Source organism: Bidens hawaiensis, unplaced genomic scaffold, assembly GCF_021521415.1.
Source record: "Bidens hawaiensis isolate Kalapana, Puna unplaced genomic scaffold, B.hawaiensis_p1.1 tig00020893_1, whole genome shotgun sequence".
NCBI classification, from domain to species: domain Eukaryota; kingdom Viridiplantae; phylum Streptophyta; class Magnoliopsida; order Asterales; family Asteraceae; genus Bidens; species Bidens hawaiensis.
The window spans coordinates 205,777-225,276 of NW_027493218.1; the positions used below are offsets into that span (position 1 = coordinate 205,777).

Sequence of the window (19,500 nt, forward strand, 5' to 3'; positions counted from 1 at the left end):
TATAAAAAAATAAGAAAAAGAAATAAAAAAACCCAGTTATTTTTATAAAACTTTTACTAAACAAATTAAACCATTAGCCTTATTTCCAATTTGAAAAGGCCCAAATTATTTATAAATTAAAAAAAACTCAAATCCAATAATAAAAATAGCCCATTTTCTACTTTCTTCGATCACTAAATTCCTCTAATCGTGTTCCAACCTAAATTCAACATTTTCTTTTACTTTTATTATGTGTACTGATCCGACACAAAAATTTTGATGTCGGGTTAGAAACCAAACACCATTATTGACATTGTAGGAAAAAAATCTTGGCTTCACCGCTGCCTGAACCTAATCCAATCCATATTATGCTAAAGCTAATTCATGTCATGTTTTTATCCTGTATCAGAAATTCATACCTCTAAACATTACTCGTTCCATTTTAGCTTATATTTTAAATCTAGTACGTAAAAACGTAAATTATAACCCAAATCACCTCATTTTTCAAATAAACTTGTCTGTCTTGTTAATGGAATCAAATGTTACCGAATTTAGAGTGTAATAAGCAATTAAGCATGTGTCGTGGATCCATATGCTTACATGATCCAAAACAAAGAAGTAGGCATGAAGGACAATTTAGTAAATTCCAACTAGAAGAAACAAATGAAAATGACATTATGATTAGTTGATTACCCTTGTGATGTATTAGAGATAGGATAGAAAAGGACCAAAAAGGAATTTGTTAAAAACAAGAATTTCTTTGTTTCCATACAATTTGACAAAGCTCTCAAGAGTTTATAAAAGCCGAACCTTACACGCATATTGCTCGTATTCGTTCTTGCTCGTTTTGCACGATGGAATACGAGAAGGGATTCGAACAAGATTTTACACAAGACGGGACTACTGATCTTAAGGGTAGACGTGCCCTAAGATCAACTACTGGGAGATGGAGAGCATGCTATTACATGCTAGGTAAGTGACATAAGTACATAACATCTTCATGGTGTCATAAAATTATAACATGCGTTTTTAGAGAAAATAAATAGTATCATTTTAAATGATCAAAGCTAAACGACTGTCATGGTTCCGTGTATCGAGTGATTCTAGATGTGACACACATGTTAAATTTATGAAATAAATAAATAAATAAATTGGTTGATGATAACTAAAAGCATACGACTAATTGCTTTATAAAAACTCGTATTTTCTTGTATTTAGTTAGCTACTAAAACGACGAAAAAATGTTTAATATGTGTGAAACTCAGAATCGAAAGCCTAGACATGTGAAATTTGCTTTGTTGCAAAAAGCTAAGTTTTTTCTTTTCTGGTTAAAGAGGGATCTTTCCAACTCGTGTATCACCCTCCCATGTCTCCAAAAACGAGTTTGTCGGCTCTAATGGTGTTGAGAACCCGAACATGAGATGAGTTTCCGTGGGTTGACAAAACCATGACTTTTTTAATCTAAGTTTTAATTTACTATTTTTATGTATGCATATTAATACTCCAAAACTAAATATTTACATCCGGTTGTGCAAATGCATATAAAATAATTAACGTGAAAAACTATAAACTGATGTTGATTTCACTTTTATCTTTTAAATGATGACATGAGGTACCCGTTATTTTTAAGTTACGGCACAATACAATTTTTTACAATATTAAAATAAATGAGTCAACCCGTGACTACTCAGGTTGACCCAAACACTACCCGTTTAGCCAAACATGATTGTGGGTCCAACCCTATACTAGGACCAAGCCCCCAACTCATCTAGACTAAACCCGAACCCACTTAACCTAAACCCAAGCCTTTAAACTGTGTGTTAGGTTCGTAACATGTTAAAAATCACAAAGGTACTTGAAATAGTATAAGTATATGATTTGGGTTGTAGGTTACGAAGTTTGCGAAAGAATGGCATACTATGGAATATCAACCAATCTCGTGTTGTACTTGACAAAAGAATTGCATGAAGGCACTGTGAAATCCTCAAACAATGTCACAAATTGGGTCGGAACCGTGTGGATGACTCCTCTTTTGGGTGCATATATCGCTGACACATATTTGGGCCGATATTGGACTTTCATGATTGCTTCACTCATTTATCTTGTGGTAAATATATAATTTATCGAAAACTATTTATGTTTTAGACCAAAGCCCTAGATTTAATTACTATGCTATCCGGGCTTTTCTAATGTTAGTATCTTTGTTACTAAATTTTCTCAATACTAAATCTATCATTTTTTAAGTCTACCTTACTATTTTTGGTATCAGGGCCAACTAGAAACATAGACCATAAAATAGTCCTTTTGTGAATAAAAATTAGGGGAGCAATCGTTGACACTGTCTGAACCCGACATGGAAAATATGTTTTGGGTTGACTAGCACGAACCGTTTTAAAAAAATGGGTCAAGCTCACGACCCATAAATGGGTCAGGCCTGGGTTAACCTGTATAAAAACGGGTGATGTGTTAACTTGTTTAAGTTTTAAAAAAAATATAATTATAATTTTGTTTATTCGGTTTTCCATTTATTTTAATCTTTTTGAAATTTCCAATCCAATTTTAAGATTTCTAATATTTATAGAAAAGATAACTTCATATTACTCAGTTCTACCGTCTCTTAATTATATCCATTTTGCTTTTTAAAAAATTGTTTTTTTTTCGTTTTAATTAATGGGTTAAACGGGTCATTTTAGGGTCGACCAGAATTTGCGTATATGCATGTTAGGATTAATATTTTTGACACAAATAATAATATGAGTCAGGTTGGGTTGCACATTTAGACCCGTTAATCCACCAACCCGACACGATTAACACTCCTAATAAACATGTCATGCTATCCTTAAGTGGATTTTACTTTGGTTATGGGCTTAATATCAAGCATTCTCACTATTATTATAAAACATGGCCTAAGGCCCTAAACATGAAATCTTGTCATTTATTCTTACAAATACACCATTCTTGAGTTATAATTACCAATTCTTTTGTTATGGTCGGTAAGTCCAAATCAGTTTTATTTTGGGCCTACCTAAACTAATGGGTTTAGTAACGGTCTAAGTTACAACATTTTCTTTATTTAACAGGGTATGTGCTTGTTGACTCTAGTGGTTTCAATACCATCCCTAAAGCCACCAACATGTGGCAAAGGCGTGAGCTATCTAGATTGCGCTAAACGGGCCTCTCCGTTCCAAATCGGTATTTTCTATTGCACGCTCTACATTATTGCAATAGGGACGGGCGGAACCAAACCCAATATCTCAACAATGGGTGCGGATCAGTTTGACGATTTTGAGCCTAAGGAACGGGCCCATAAGCTCACTTTCTTTAATTGGTGGATGTTTAGCATTTTCTTTGGTACTCTTTTTTCAAACACATTTTTGGTGTACATTCAAGATCATGCGGGTTGGGGATTAGGATACACTATCCCTACAATTGCGCTACTTGTGGCCATCATAGCGTTTGTGTTTGGAACACCGGTTTATAGACACAAACCACGGGCCGAAAGCCCGTTTACAAGAATGGCCAAGGTAATAGTTGCAACTGCCAGAAAGTGGAATGTAAATGTACCCATTGACCCGAAAGATCTTTATGAGTTGACTTTGGACGAGTATGCTAGCCCCGGGAAGTATAGAATTGACCATTCATCTTCATTAAGGTAAGCCCATTTTAACAATTTTGTATTTATACCTATGCTATCTAATTTTGATTTTATTTTGTCACGTCTAACCTATTTAACAAACAAGTTGTGTTCAGGTTAACATGTTTAGTTAAATGGGCTGTGTTTGGGTTGACCTATTCAACCTTTCTAACTACACAAACCGACTAAACACGTTTACAACCTACCAATATGATTAAATACAATTACAACTTGATCACTATCATCAACCCATTTGACACGGTTAGATTAATGGGTTAAACATGTTGTGTTCTGGTTACACGCTTTTAGGTGTGTCTGGGTTAGGACCGCCAACCTGACACGATTTACCCTTAATCTAAATGAAATTGAATGCATAACCACTTTAACATTGTAACATACAGGTTTCTTGACAAAGCCGCCGTGAAAGTTGAAGGACCAACTTCCGAATGGACCCTATGCCCGGTGACACAAGTCGAGCAAACAAAGCAAATGGTCAAGATGATCCCAATCTTGTGTGCGGTACTCATTCCTAGCACACTAATGGCCCAAACCCACACACTTTTCATCAAACAAGGCACCACATTGGTCCGGTCCATGGGACCACATTTTGAGATCCCACCTGCTTCTTTATCGGTTTTCGTTACAATATCAATGCTCATTAGCCTTGCGGTTTACGATCGCTTATTTGTCCCTTTCGTTCGAAAGTACACAAAAAACCCGAGAGGCATAACCTTATTGCAACGAATGACCATTGGAATAATAATCCATATCGTCACCATGGTTGTCGCTAGTCTTGTAGAAAGAGATCGACTAAGCGTGGCTAAAGATCATGGTATATATAAAATCGGGCAAATTGTGCCTCTAAAAATATACATTCTCATTCCCCAATTCGCATTGTTGGGTGTCGCTGATTGTTTCTTGGAAGTCGCTAAACTCGAGTTTTTCTATGATCAAGCGCCCGAAGGAATGAAAAGTCTAGGGACGGCTTATTTCACGACTAGTCTTGGTGTCGGGTCTTTTTTAAGCAGTTTTATATTATCGACCGTGGCTGATGTTACGAAGAGAAATGGGCACAAAGGTTGGATCTTAAACAACCTTAATGTGTCACACCTAGATTATTATTATGCATTTTATGCGGTTTTGAGCGTTGTGAACTTTCTTTTCTTCCTTTTCGTTGCGAAGAACTTTGAATACAATGCCGAAGTCAACGAGACCGAGCAAGAAGAGTTGAAGGAAGATATTGGAAAGATCACAGAACAAAGTTATGTTGCAGGGTAATGTTTTTCTAGTTAGGGCCTATACCGATGGGATTGTGTATATTTGGTTGTTTGCTTTGTTTTTGTCGGTTATTTCGTTAAACATAATATTGTTTTTAAGTCTTAATCATGGTTCTTGTATTTAACTGATGATTAAGTACTATTATTAAGTTATGTACCAAAATTTTAAGACATTATAAGAATACTTGGTATTTTTATGCAACCTTCATTGAACGTTATTTTATTTGTTTTGAAATAATAACTTTTGTTCCATTGATCTAACGGTGTTTATGCCATACAAATTCATTATATTAATAAGCTGTAATATATTATGAAAACATATTTTGCAAAATCTATGCCTAATATCTCATTTTCTGAATACTCAAAATAATTTAGATCAATGAAATTTCACACTTAAAAATTTGCAATATGGACCCATTCTTATTTTTTTAAATATTAATATTAACAACAATAAACATTTTCATTTACAAATTACGTATTTCACAATCGATTCGGCCAAACATTTTCAAAGAGTGAGATTTGGGGGTGTTTGGGGGAGCTTTTAAAATTGTTTTTTTTTGCTTATTTGCTCTTTGAAATGCAAAAGCAACTTTTGAAAGTCTTCATTTTGAAGCTTTTGGAGTTGCTTTACCAAACACTTTTTGCTTTTTAACAAACAAATAGCAAATAAGCAAGTTTTAGAAGCTCACCCAAACACCCCCTTTGTAATAGTAAACAAACGGGCTAGAAAGCATTACACTTGTTAGAAATATTCAGGCCCTGGTCCAAAAATGTGTCTAGCTATTAGTTATCTAGTTCTCTGTTTGGGCCTCAATAGCACTAAATGTAGGCCCTAATGATGAATACAAGCCCATAAGTCAATATGATAAAAAAAACTGAGGCAAGCATCAAAGACATTTTAGGAAATACCAACTAATAGCAACAAATGACCAGAAAATGACAGAAAGATTAGGCTTGTGATGTACAAACAAAGGGACCGAAAACGATGGAAGGCGTAAATTTGATCCTGGTTTGTTTATACCAAATTGTTTAGGTATAGTTTGGTAGAGTTCGATGGAGACATGCATTTATAAGAAGACGGGGCTCGTGGGCCCATATTGAAATGCATGCATTAATTGCTCGTGTTTTGATACGATGGAGTTGACCGAAGATGGGAGGAGGGTCCGAGAAGACTTTACACAAGACGGGACTAGAAATCTAAAGGGTAAACCCGTCTTAAGATCAAATACCGGGAAATGGAGAGCTTGTTACTTCATGCTTGGTGAGTTTAATAATTGAATGATTGTATATTTTTGTGTCACAATAACACAACATATAGGACTTTATATAGATATAGAACCTAATCCTAATCTGCTTAACCCAAATTTATAATATTTATTAATAATAATTTTGTACATGCTATATTTAATATGCAGGGTATGAAGTGTGTGAAAGAATGGCATATTATGGCATAGCATCTAATTTGGTGTTGTACATGACAAGAGAATTACATGAAGGCACTGTGAAATCATCGAACAATGTCACGAATTGGATTGGGACCGTGTGGATGACACCTATTTTAGGTGCATATATTGCTGACACGTATCTGGGTCGATACTGGACTTTCATGATTTCTTCTATTATTTATCTTATGGTAAATTGTTAATTTGTGTCAAATTCATCAACCCTAACTTGCACACACTTAAAATCATGTAAACTTACCACGGCAGGTTCCCTAAACAAGTTTAACATATTGTAATCAACTTGTAAATATGTTAAACGGGTTGGAGTGTTAATATAAATGGGTTAATAACTTGTAAACATGTTAGACATGACAACTCAAAACCTGATTAATTCATATCGTGTCACAAATTATATGGCTTAAGCCCCAAATCTTCTATGTTTTGGATCTTATGACCGATTATGGGACGAATGATGGTTCTTCAAGTCATTTGCATTTTAAATAAATACAAGTATACAATCGCTAATTTATTTTTATAGGCCTTAAGCCCAAATCTTTTTTGTTTTTTATGGGCCTATGCCCATTTAGAATAATGGGTTCTAAAACAAAGCTTCTTATTCTTGTTACTTAATTGTTCTTTTTTATTTCTTTACCAAACAGGGGATGTGCTTATTGACTCTTGTGGTTTCACTACCATCTTTAAAGCCACCATCATGTGGAAAACACGTGACTTACTTAGACTGCGATAAACGAGCCTCGCCATTTCAAGTTGGTATATTCTATTGCGCACTCTACATTGTTGCGGTTGGGACAGGTGGAACCAAGCCCAATATCTCGACAATGGGCGCAGACCAATTCGACGACTTTGAGCCCAATGAGAAAGCCCAAAAGATAAATTTCTTCAATTGGTGGATGTTTAGCATCTTTTTTGGCACCCTATTCTCAAATACATTCCTAGTGTACATTCAAGATAATGTGGGTTGGGCTTTAGGTTATGTTATCTCTACATTGGCACTTTTTGTGGCCTTAGTAGTGTTTATAATCGGGACACCGGTTTATAGGCACAAGCCCAAGACAGGAAGCCCATTTACTAATATGGCCCAAGTACTAGTTGCTGCCACAAGAAAGTGGAATGTAGTTATGCCTGTTGACCATGAAGAGCTTCATGAGTTGACTTTGGATGAGTCTTCTAGTTCTTGGAAGTATAGAATTGATCATTCATCTTCATTAAGGTACTTTTGTAACTTTTTTTTTACATTTTATAGATATATACTTATGACCTAGTTGAAACAACATTTTACTTTTTGCATATAGGTTTCTTGACAAAGCCGCGGTGAAGATCAACGAACCGGTTTCTAAATGGAACCTATGTCCTGTGACACAAGTTGAGCAAACAAAGCAAATGCTCAAAATGGTCCCAATCTTGTTCACAACATTCATTCCTAGCACACTAATGGCTCAAACTCACACACTTTTCATCAAACAAGGCACCACATTGGTCCGGTCCATGGGACCACATTTTGAGATCCCACCGGCTTGTCTAGCCGCATTCATAACAATCTCCATGCTTATATCCATTGTTATATACGACCGTTACTTTGTACCATTCGCTAAAAAATACACAAATAACCCTCGAGGTATCACTATATTGCAAAGGATGGGAATTGGCATAGCGCTACATATTATTATCATGGTCGTTGCTAGTTTGGTAGAAATGCTACGATTAAGTGTCGCCAGAGACCATGGTATATTTGAGAAGGGTAAAATTGTGCCTTTGAGTATATTCATTCTCTTTCCTCAGTTCTTTTTAATGGGCGTCGCTGATAACTTCTTAGAAGTCGGAAAACTTGAGTTTTTCTATGATCAAGCACCCGAAGGAATGAAAAGTCTTGGCACGGCTTATTTTACAACTAGTCTTGGTGTCGGGTATTTTCTTAGTAGTTTCATATTATCTATCGTGGCTAGTGTTACACAAAGGAATGGACATAAAGTTTGGATCCTAGACAACTTGAACGAGTCGCACCTAGATTATTATTATGCACTTTTCACGGTTTTGTGCGTTTTGAACTTCGTTTTGTTTCTTGTAGCCGCGAAAAACTTTGACTACAAAGTAGAAAAAAGTGTTGATCATCTTGCATCATCAAGAGACTGATAAGGCACAAGTACAACCATGGATGCAAAGTGAAATTAGTTTGAAAATGTAGAAATATCTAGTGAAGAAAAAGAAATACAAGAAGAATGCAAATATTCGGCCGGCTTGAGATCTAAACAATACAATACGGTTTAACGGTTCGGTCCAGTTTGGAACTTGGAACAACCATGTAAACCGAATCGGTTGTTTAACTTACTAGATAGATGCACACACAATTATTTTAATTATTTGAATGTGTTGTAAGTTATTTGCATTATAGTCATGAATGATCTCTATCACTTTACAAATTTAATGCAAACTTATGATCACAAAAACAAAACAATGATCCAAATTTTCAAAACTAAACCTTAAGCTGTCAAGCTGACAAAATTAGCCTGTCTGGCAGCGTCACCTTGTCGGTTTGGTTTGTTGTTCTCCGAAGCCGTAGTTAGCGCATGGAATGAAAAAAAAACCCGATTTAAACGAAACCAAAATAACCGGCGATATGGTTATGTTTTATTCTTGAAAACTGAAAAATACGGTTCGGTTTCGGTTATGACTCATTCCAAAACCAAACCTTTTTTTCTCTTTGAATGCTTGTTATATTTAGAATCAAAATCCATTATTTTGGACCCAAAGTTATATGCACAAGTTTATCAATAGGTGAATAACAACAAAATTAGGCCAAAACTTTTAGCCTTTTAGGCTCAAGTTTTTTTAGTTTGGGCCCAAACATTCCACCTTAAGCCTAAAATCAACCCATTACCGAAACGAACCCTTACAAAAAAAAATAAAAAATGAAATCGACCCTTTTCTAAGACCATAAACTCACTTTGAATCCAAAATCGAACCATACACACCTCTAAAATTAGAGGTAGACATAAAACCCCGTTTCGGGACCTGGTCCGAGATTGGACATAGTATACCTACTCATGGGTACGAATCAGGCTTTAGTTTCTCATAAAAACCGTACTCTGATGCCACCTGCCAAAACACGACAAAACTGATTAAAAACCCGCCATAAAATCGACCAAAACTAACCTCAAATGTTTAATGGAATGTGGACTCCTAGAGGTTCACAACATACCCGGTTCCAGACCCGATCTCGATGGGGGCAGGGTAGGGATATAACTCAGCGGTAGAGTGTCACCTTGACGTGGTGGAAGTCATCAGTTCGAGCCTGATTATCCCTAAACCCAATGCGAGTTTTTCATTTTGATTTGCTACCCCGCCGTGATTGAATACCGGAACCGGTTCCTACCCGTAACCGACCCGCGGGTACGACCTGGTACAGGATTTCTTCCCAAAGCCTTAACCGGAATTAGAACCAACTCGGACCCGTCGGTTGCGGAAATACCCTGTCAAAACTCCCACCCTACCCTACCCGAAACCCGAAAAAAACCTGGTCAAATACCCGACTATATCCGGACCCGGTTTTGACTTTTGTTGATCATACCCGTAACCAGTTGCTGAAAATACCCGATTTGTGCACCTCTATGTAGAGGTGTACAAAAAAACTGGTTTCACCCAAACCGCCAGTTTCAGGACCGGTTCCCTTTAAGATCTATCAAACATGTTTTAAAACCGAACCTGTTTGATGAAACCAATTTATAAACCGGACCGAACCGACGTGACCATAGCTGCCTATCTTGCTTCTAAACCGGTTTATAAACCGGTTTTGTACACCTCTACCTCTATAGACTCCTTTTAAACTGAATTGGGCCGGTGATTAATATTACTATATATGGCCCAATAAGTCATTACTCACACACAACCAACTAAACCCTCACCAGATGTCAATAAATACCCCTCTTTCAAACCTCAACTCATTCTCATTCTCATTCTCATTCTCATTATTTCTTTCCATTTTTCCACCCACGGCGGCCGTTAAGGTTGTCCGGTTTGCTGTCTTCTCTTGTTATGACTAAACTCCACGTCATCGTCACAATTACCTTAATAATTTACTGTTATGTAGTTAGATCTGTGTGTTTTTATTGTTTTTATTTGTTACTGTTAGTCCATCTTGGCAAAGCAGCTGAGACTTCTGTCTATGAACTGTTTTGAATGCTAATGGATATTATTATTATTATTATTATTGTTATTATAATTACTATTTTAAGCTTAAGTCTTATGCTTGTTAATATTTGTTGTTGTTAGTCCATCTTGGCAAAGCAGTAGAGGCTTTTTGCCTATGATCTGTTTTGAATGCTAATGGACTTAGATTGAGTCTCAGTTTTAACTGTGTGGGATTCTATAATATCATGGGATTACCACTTCATTAGGCTGAAACATTTTCTGTTCAAACATATTAATTAAGAATATAACATATGAAATAAGAATTCATTGTCACACACTTATGAATAATAATTTAAAAAGGTTTAAGCAAACAAGTGACAATTATCTTTAAAAATTGTAATTATAGCTAGTGAGGGATTCAGGAATTAGACTGAAAATCAGTACTTACTATATATGTTTGAACATTAAGATTCAATATAAAAAATGATTACATGGATTAAAACTCTTGGGAGTTATATAGTAGTGAAGTTTGGACTAAGATTTTGGGGGTTCCGGACTCAATGTATACAAAGCTTAACAAGTGGGGGGGGGGGGTTCAAGTTTTTGGTTGAAAACGCCAAAATTTACACTAAGTATTCAAAATTTTGAATGAAAACGAGTAAATTTTCATTATGAAAAGAAACTAGGGCCCTTAATTAATAATTAAGCTTGATGGATTATACTATGTATAAGTTTGAATGACAGAAATAATAGTATTTGTTGGTGAGTTGGACTAAGAGTTATATATGAATTATATTATGTATAAGTTGAATGACAGAAATAATGATATGTTTGTCGATGGTTTTTAAAAGTAATCAAGCTCATATGTATAAACATCAAATTTGATACTTTTGGTTAAAAAGTTGTAAGCTCCATATATGTTGATCATATGTTGATTTTGATTGCCAAAGTCAACTTTTTTTCATGGGTACTTAGGAGAACCAGAATAAATCATAATACTAAGATTTACAAAAAATAATAAGAGCACCAAGTTCTTTTTTTAGTTATTACATGTATTTGTCCCTAGATTTTTGGTTTGTCGCATGAATCCTAAAAAATACAGACACTCGTATCATTGTATATACCATCAAACTTTCCAACACTCCCGACAAATGTCCCTCCATTTGTACGATATCATGTAGGGGTATGGTATTCGCCCGAACCCATTATGTTACGAACCTTTTCACGAATGCGTTCAAAAAAACATGAGGATGTTTGTTTATTTCCTTTAACTAAAAAAAGTAATTACTAAAAAAATTAAAAGTCACAATTAGATTCACAATGCTTTCCTCATGTGCCTAAAATAAATTAGCAAGACCTTTTAAAAGTTACAAAGTCATAAATGAGACTGTCTAGATAGGACCAAAAACATAAAAAGTAAACAAGATAATAAGATCCCACTTACCAAAACCAATCCTCTTAAAAGTTAAAAAGTCTTAAATCACCTAAACATTGACATCAATATATTAATACCTATTCTTTTTAACATTTTGTTAACTAGTGGTGTGCACGAAACCGAACCAAAACCTAAATAACCAAAAAAACTGAATCGAAAAAATCAAACCGAATTAGATCCTGAAGGTTCGGTTTTAAACTATAGCAGAAACTGAAATATTGGTTTTGGTTCGGTTTTGTATTTTGTTAAGAACCGAAAAAACCGAACCAAACCGATATAACCAAAAAATCGAAATAAGCATAATATCTTAACCCTAACCATTTAAACAAAATCTACCAATGACTATTTGTTTAGTTTTAACATATTGTTAATAACAAACATGTTTGGTTTCTACTTTCTATATATGGTCAATAACTAATCATACTATTACTTTTATTTTTATTTTGATTTTAAATGTATCTTTTATTAGCTTTTAATATTAGGGTTCGGAAGGTTCTATCATTCTATTAATCATTAGTTTATAGCAAAAGTCCAATTTCAATATATTGAGTTAAGTTTTTTCTGACCCAAAAAAGTCTTGGCTCGATTAGCAAAACCGAAAAAACCGCATCCAAAACCGAACTGAACCCAAAAACCAAAAAAAAAAAAAAAAAAAACGAAATCAAGCAGTTTTAAAAAATCATAAAACCCAAAGTTTGGTTTTCTGTTCGGTTTCAAAAACCGCACCGAACCGCACCACGCACGACCTTATTGTTACCTAATGAGCTCTCAATTAAACCAAACTGATAAATGAGCTATAATTTGCATACATGTTGATAACTAGTTGATGCTTGTCACTATAAAAAATTAACCTGATAAAACCAAAACAATTTTGTGTTCAACTTTTCGCATTTTGTAACACCGTTCGATTATTTCTCTACAATTAAAAACCGCTGTATATGCTTACATCGAAAAAAAAATAATCATCATCTAAATGGCTCAATCGGTTCGGTTTCCTCAAGTATACTCGCAGCCTCAAAACAGTCCACAGCTTCCGTTATGAACATCGGGCCCTCATCTTTGTAAAACTGGCCCAGATTATACCAAGCCCGCGAGTTCATCCGGTCCAGCCGCAATGCTTCGGTCAAGAAGCTTCTGACCACTGGTCCAGACTTACCACCACCGAGCCGTCTTAAAACCTTAGCCATGGAAACAAGACTTTGCACATGACCCGGGTCAATGTCGAGAGCGTTTTCATACGCTTTTAAAGCTTCCTTATCCAGACCTTTTGCTTCATACAACAAACCTGTAACAACAAAAATAATATGTTAATGTTTTTAAAAGTTTAAAAAATATTTAAAGATTTGCAAACGTACCCGTGATGTGCCAACGAGACGAACAATAATATTTGATAGCCTCGGATCTTGAAAGACAAGCTTCGACGTCTCGCCATTGCGATAAATTTATATACACCATAGCCAGATCATGCCATGTTTCTAATTCCAAATCTCTATAACATTTTCCACCGACCTTAAAACAATAAGAAAGAAAACAAAAATCAACATTTTTTCCATTGTGACGTAACCTGACAGCCACATCAACATTTTACAGTTTCATGTCCAAGTTTTTGTGTTCTAAGTCAGCTTAGTTTCATAGGAGTGACCCATTTTGACTCGTATAATTTTACTAACCTATTTTGACCCATGGCATGACTTAAGTGACCCATTTTGACCCGTTGTATAATTTTAGTGACCCAAATCATCCTATTTAGCTAACGAAACTTACCCATATCAACCCGTTTATTTAAGAGTGGCCGTGAATCTTGGATGTACTAACAGCCCAAGATAATCGATTTTCAAAATACAATGGTTTTAGTAAAGATCAGTAAAAACGAAGTGAAAGTGTATTGATATTTTATGCAAGTTTGCGCCTTTTAGGGCTAACATATGGAGAGACTTAATTATAAATACCACAAGATTCTACTTGAGAATCTTGCATTCTAAGTTAGCTAGTTCCGTTGGTGTGACCCATTTTGACCCATTGTATTATTTGATTGACCCAAATCAACCCATTTATTTAAAGTTTAACCTATTCCGTTGTTGTCCTCGTTCCATAAAAATAAAAAAAAATAATCCCGAACCCCGTTCCGAGACTAACCTATTCCGACTCAAACCAAAAACTTTTTTCTTAACTGACTCGTTCTGACCCTAACCCATTCTGACCCAAACCCGTTTCGACCCATGACTCGTTTCAACCCATGACCCGTTCGACCCAACCCAACCCATTTGCCACCTCTAATTTAAACCATCACTTTTCAAAAGACATTTACTGCGATTTACCCACAAAGACACATCAAGACGGTGCCTTTTCGGCCTATATATGAATAAATTTAACTAAAAATACCTCAAGATTCTTCTTTTGTGTTGGAAAACTTTTATTCTGAACTTGAACAACAGCAAGAAGTTGAGTATACGTCTCGACCGCCTTCTTTATCTGACCCTGTGCAATTTGCAACTTAGCTTTCGTTCTCAACAATTCTCCCTGATCCCACTTTCCCGTTTCTTCCAAAGCCGCATTAATAATCGTCTCACCGTCCAAATACCGTTTCTGACCAGATAATATTCTAGCCAAAAGCAACCAACTTCGAACCCGCGACCCGGATTCCAGTTTAATCAAATGTTTTGTCTGACTGAGAGCCGAATCCAACTTCCTCTGGTCAGCATATTCTAAACAAAGATCATAAACAATTCTAGAATCTTTCATTCGGGTCAACCTATTAGCCGTCTCCAAACACTGAACCGCTTCCGCTTGAAGTTTGACCCGTTCCGAATCGGTCAAACCCGTTTTAGTTTGACCCGAAAGTGAAACGCCCAATAAAGAATTACCAACCCCCGCCATCTCGTCACACTTAGTTTCCAAAACATTAACAGCCCGTTTAGCAAGAACCACGCCTTCTTCTTCAAAACCGGGATTTTCTCCACAAATCTTTAATTCCATTAACAAAGCCGACACACAGTCCGGATCATCGTGTTTATAAACATTTTTTATCAAAGATAATGCGGATAAACCGTCATCTTGTCCGTAATAACAATAAGATAAAAGGAGATGTCTTTCTTTCTTGTTGATAACCGCAGGAAGTAACTCTTCCAACTGTTTACTAAGAGGCCCAAGCCCGTTACAAATGGATAAAGCGTACGAAAGATGATCAACCAAAGACGGGTCCCACTCGATTTTCTTTAAATTAACCTTTTTTAGTAAAATCATTAAAAGTAGAATAGCTTCTTCGGTGTTATTTCTTGGTACAAATGAAGTGTCCATTTGGGATCTTAGATTAGGTGGAGTGGCTTCTTTGCTTCCGCTATAAAGAAGAAAAACCGCAAAATCTTTTTCGATTTTCGCGGTTGTTTGTTCGTTAAGGTTCCAGTTTCGACGTAGAGCCCACCTGAACGACAAGATTGCTTCATGGGGTGACTCGGCGAGTTGCCATAACTCGGGAAGCAACTCGACTGAGTGGCTTATCGTTTCTTGTAATTTACAGTCGACACCAAAGTTTTCGGGTACGCCTTCGGGTAATGATGACTCGACAATGTCGAGTATGACTTTGCATGATTGAGCAGCTTCTGTAAAATTAAAAGAGAATTTAAAAAATAACACATATATAATTTAAACTAATGGACTAAAAGGGTTATTTTTGGGCCAAACCACATGGACTAAAACCATATTTAACATTAAATAATTTATGAGAATTTAACAAAAATAGTGTATACCAAATATATTAGCCCAAATGCACAATAAAAGGATTTTGAACCAAATTCATTATTTTGGCCCGATTTTTAATTTTCGACCTTAAAAATTTCAAGCCAAATGGTAAAGTTATAATATGGAACAAAGTAATTACCTTTATACCTCCCGAGAATCTGCAGCGATTTTGACTTCAAGTAAATTGCTTCAAGAAGTAAACTAAGCGCGTGTAGTGATAATGGCGGGCTGGTGTAAGTATGGGAACGCTTTTTACGTGTTTCGCCTGTTTTAGCAAGACTAATTTTGATTTTTGGAGTGATTGAAGATATATCTATTCCTTCAAATACATGAAGAGCAGCTTCTATGTTTCCCTTTTGATATTCATATCTTCCTAGTAATGCTCTTGCTTCCTGCATGTTATGATGTTAGCATTCCAAATTCACACCAAAATATAAAGTAGTTTCATACTTTATTTTATATTATTTATTACATAATGTGTATTTAACTTTTAAATTATTTCAAAGCATAAAGCAGGTTCATAGTCTCATATATATAATATGTTTTTAATTTTTATATTATATATTAAGCAATCTGTTTTTTGAAATAAATCTGACCTAGGGGTGTGCATGAAACCGTAAATACCGAAATAATGGCACCCAACCAAAAACTGATTGTTTAGTATGTGTTTCGCAAAAACCGAACATTCGGTTCGCTTTCGGTTTTTCATATAATGAAGACCTAAAAAACCAAACCAAATTTATATATTTTCATTTTTAGTTTTAAATTTTAAGTAATTTATAAAAATTTAATAAATATCATTACCCGCCAAAATGTCTAATAATCAATAAATAATTTATAACAAAAAGATTTAGGCCCAAATTTATTATATTGGGCCAATTTTTAAGCCCAAAAATTACAAGCCCAAATGGTAATAACTAAAAAAACTGGAACCGAAATAACCGAAGCTGAATAATTTTCAAAAATTCAAAAACTGACTTTGTGGTTTTTGGTTCTGTTTGAGCCCAAAACCGACTCAAACCGACCCATGCACACTCATTTTAGCAGTGAACCGCTAAGACGGCCGGCCTTCACCGGGACGACTACAAAAGCATTGGCTGGCCAAATGCTTAAAAACAGTTGTTTATATCCTAAATTGCTAATTAAGGAAAGTGATTAGATGTGCATATATATTGAAGTTTCATAATCAGCATAGACAGCATCATAATCACTTTTATCCAAACATATCCAAACACTAATTATTAACACACTCAAATTAATAATTCATAAACTTTTAACATAACTTTTAAGAGACACACAAGGTGTAAATCATTGATCTTCAAAAATAATAACCAAAAGGGCTCGAAAAACGGACCTCATAATTGATGGAACCACTTTCACGAAGTGATAATTCTGCTTCTTCAATACTACCAGTATCCGGTTTCTTTTCGGGTTCACCAACAATTTGTGAAGAACAATCATTCGTAGCTACTGATTCTGATGAAGGGTTCATCTCATTTGTGGTTCGTGATCGTTCACCCGAACACAAACACCCCAAGATCTTTCCAAACCGCCGACTTGATCTACCGTTGTGATGATTCCGGTTATTATTCCTCATATTTTATCTCCACCCTCGAGAAATCTTGAACCGACAAAACCAGATACAAAAAATTCAGTGTTTTAAGTCAAATTCTTGCAAAATTAACACGGAAATATATATAAAGTTGACTTGCAGCTAAAAAGATCAGATGCCCAATTACCAGTTCCCAGATTCAGATCAAGAAAACCAAAAAACCTTTATTAAAAAACCAAAATTTATTTAAAAAAAAAACTTAAGAATGAACTTACATGAACAGTTAATGTTGATTTAATCAACACAGAAATATGCAAAAGTTGACTTGCAGTTAAAAAGATTAGATACCCAATTACAATTTCCCAAATTTAAATCAAGAAAACCACAAAACCATGATTAAAAAAACCAAAATTTATTATTTAAAAAAAAAAAACTTCAATTTGAACTTTAAATACCTTATTTTGATCAACAAGACACAAAACCTTGATTAAAAACATTAAATTTATAATATAAAAAATAATCCAAATTTAACTTACAAGAAGACAGAATTTTGATTCAATCAACTCAAAAATATGCAAAAGTTGACTTACAGTTGAAAAGATCAAACACCCAATTACAATTTCCCAAATTTAAATCAAGAAAACCATAATTAAAAACCCAAAATTATTAAAAAAAAATCTTCAAAATGAACTTACAAGAACACCTTAATATTGATTCAATCAACTCAAAAATATGCAAAAGTTGACTTACAGTTAAAAAGATCAGATACCCAATAACAATTTCCCAAATTTAAATCAAGAAAACCACAAAACCATGATTAAAAACCCAAAATTTATTAAAAAAAAATCTTCAAAATGAACTTACAAGAACACCTAATATTTGATTAAATCAACACAAAAATACGCAAGAGTTGACTTACAGTTAAAAAGATCAGATACCCAATTACAATTTCTAATATTTAAAACCACAAAACCATGATTAAAAATCCAAAATTTATTAAAAAAAACTTCAAATTGAACTTACAAGAACACCTAATATTTGACCCAATCAACACTCAAAATATGCAAAAGTTGACTTATAGTAGAAAAGATCAAACACCCAATTACAAATTACCCAAATTGAAATCAAAAACCTTACAAAACCCTAAATTGAATTACCAACATGTAGTTAATAAAAATCTTGAAATTGAAGTTTGAAGAACACATAATAATATTAATTCATTCAACTGTGATTACCTTTCTTTATGGCAACTGAAATTGATGACATGAAAATCAGAACCCATCTTCTTCAGTATCAATCACAACTTCTTCATTCAAGAAGCTTTTGATCACCAAAGAATCAAATAAAGTTTCAATCTTTTTCACTTTTTTCTTCTCTTTATCGATAAACCAATCAATTATTCCAATACCCACTATTTAATTTTGCTTTATTTCAAGAATTGAAAGTTTAAAGACACAAGAAATCAATGATTCTTGTTTATTTTTATTAAAGCTGTAAAATTTATAAGGGGATATTGAAGAATCCTGAGCCGTGAGATTGAAGCTGTATTTGTATTTTGGTTTATTATTATTTATTATTTTATTATTTTGTGAAATAAATGCAGTTGGAAATACGTGATTCGTTTAAATATGCGTTTTTAGTACAATAGTTTCAAATTTGTGATTTTTGTTCATATGGTTTATTTCACTTGCAGTTAAACCCGAATTTATTAACTCTGTTAAGTCTGGTCGTTAAACCCATCAGCACGTCCTTGACGTGAGGGGCAATTTTGTCCTTTTTTTTCCAAATACACCGGGCTCCTCTCGTGAGATTACTTTCAAATTAGGACTACGGTTTATTTGAGAAGAAAAAAGACAAACTTGCCCCTCACGTGAGGGACAATCTGATGGGTTTAACGACCAAATTTAAAAGGGTTAATAAATTTGGGTTTAATTGCAAATGAAATAATACCACATAGACGAAAATTACAAATATAAAACTATTTGACTAAAACCACATATTTGAACCGAACACATAGATTAAAACCGCAGTTCACTCTTTTATTATTTATTATATTGTTTTGTGAAATAAATGCAGTTGGAAATAAATAATAATTATAAAAGGCAACTGGTATGGGAAATTTAATGTTAAAAAACAAAATACTAAAATAATAATAAGGCCCATGGAGTTATGAGATTAACTGTCATGGTTTCAACTGGGCTCATGTGTTGCCACGTGGATCTAATCCTTTAAATACACGCCTACCCAAATATAAAAATTGAATATTTTGATTTAGATAATATTTTATTTGGTTGTAT

General features: G+C 34.5%; 3 protein-coding genes across 4 annotated transcripts; 2 read left to right on the top strand and 1 right to left on the bottom strand.

Annotated features, from left to right (window-relative positions):
- The first annotated feature begins 815 nt into the window (after positions 1-815).
- LOC143562029 (protein NRT1/ PTR FAMILY 5.2-like) lies at positions 816-5,000 on the top strand. Its single transcript, XM_077049955.1, has 4 exons — positions 816-951; positions 1,869-2,086; positions 3,060-3,631; positions 4,015-5,000. Exons 1-4 carry the CDS (start codon positions 834-836, stop codon positions 4,889-4,891), a joined length of 1,785 nt encoding a protein of 594 aa, XP_076906070.1. The 5' UTR covers positions 816-833; the 3' UTR covers positions 4,892-5,000.
- A 741-nt stretch (positions 5,001-5,741) lies between these two features.
- Positions 5,742-8,574, top strand: LOC143562030 (protein NRT1/ PTR FAMILY 5.2-like). 2 transcript variants are annotated; one of them, XM_077049956.1, is made up of 4 exons: positions 5,742-6,151; positions 6,306-6,523; positions 6,992-7,563; positions 7,646-8,574. In XM_077049956.1, exons 1-4 carry the CDS (start codon positions 6,025-6,027, stop codon positions 8,481-8,483), a joined length of 1,755 nt encoding a protein of 584 aa, XP_076906071.1. In that variant the 5' UTR covers positions 5,742-6,024; the 3' UTR covers positions 8,484-8,574. The 2 variants fall into 2 exon arrangements, with proteins under 2 accessions (XP_076906071.1, XP_076906072.1); XM_077049957.1 differs by lacking the exon at positions 5,742-6,151 and having other exon boundaries at positions 6,431-6,452.
- A 4,175-nt stretch (positions 8,575-12,749) lies between these two features.
- LOC143562028 (protein NPGR2-like) lies at positions 12,750-18,722 on the bottom strand. Its single transcript, XM_077049954.1, has 6 exons — positions 18,439-18,722; positions 17,006-17,272; positions 15,791-16,043; positions 14,296-15,512; positions 13,269-13,422; positions 12,750-13,198 (listed from the first exon to the last, which is right to left on the bottom strand). The coding sequence occupies exons 2-6, from the start codon at positions 17,246-17,248 to the stop codon at positions 12,879-12,881; spliced, it is 2,187 nt and encodes a 728-aa protein (XP_076906069.1). The 5' UTR covers positions 17,249-17,272; positions 18,439-18,722; the 3' UTR covers positions 12,750-12,878.
- Positions 18,723-19,500: the final 778 nt, after the last annotated feature.

Excerpts from the sequence above, each read along its gene's own strand:
- LOC143562029 (XM_077049955.1), top strand. The coding sequence starts at position 834 with ATGGAATACGAGAAGGGATTCGAACAAGATTTTACACAAGACGGGACT. Across the intron at positions 2,087-3,059 it reads CTTCACTCATTTATCTTGTG|GGTATGTGCTTGTTGACTCT; the intron begins GTAAATATATAA and ends TTTATTTAACAG. Across the intron at positions 3,632-4,014 it reads GACCATTCATCTTCATTAAG|GTTTCTTGACAAAGCCGCCG; the intron begins GTAAGCCCATTT and ends TGTAACATACAG.
- LOC143562030 (XM_077049956.1), top strand. The coding sequence starts at position 6,025 with ATGGAGTTGACCGAAGATGGGAGGAGGGTCCGAGAAGACTTTACACAA. Across the intron at positions 6,152-6,305 it reads AGCTTGTTACTTCATGCTTG|GGTATGAAGTGTGTGAAAGA; the intron begins GTGAGTTTAATA and ends TTTAATATGCAG. Across the intron at positions 7,564-7,645 it reads GATCATTCATCTTCATTAAG|GTTTCTTGACAAAGCCGCGG; the intron begins GTACTTTTGTAA and ends TTTTGCATATAG.
- LOC143562028 (XM_077049954.1), bottom strand. The coding sequence starts at position 17,248 with ATGAGGAATAATAACCGGAATCATCACAACGGTAGATCAAGTCGGCGG. Across the intron at positions 15,513-15,790 it reads GATTCTCGGGAGGTATAAAG|AAGCTGCTCAATCATGCAAA; the intron begins GTAATTACTTTG and ends TTAATTTTACAG. Across the intron at positions 13,423-14,295 it reads CACAAAAGAAGAATCTTGAG|GTCGGTGGAAAATGTTATAG; the intron begins GTATTTTTAGTT and ends TATTGTTTTAAG.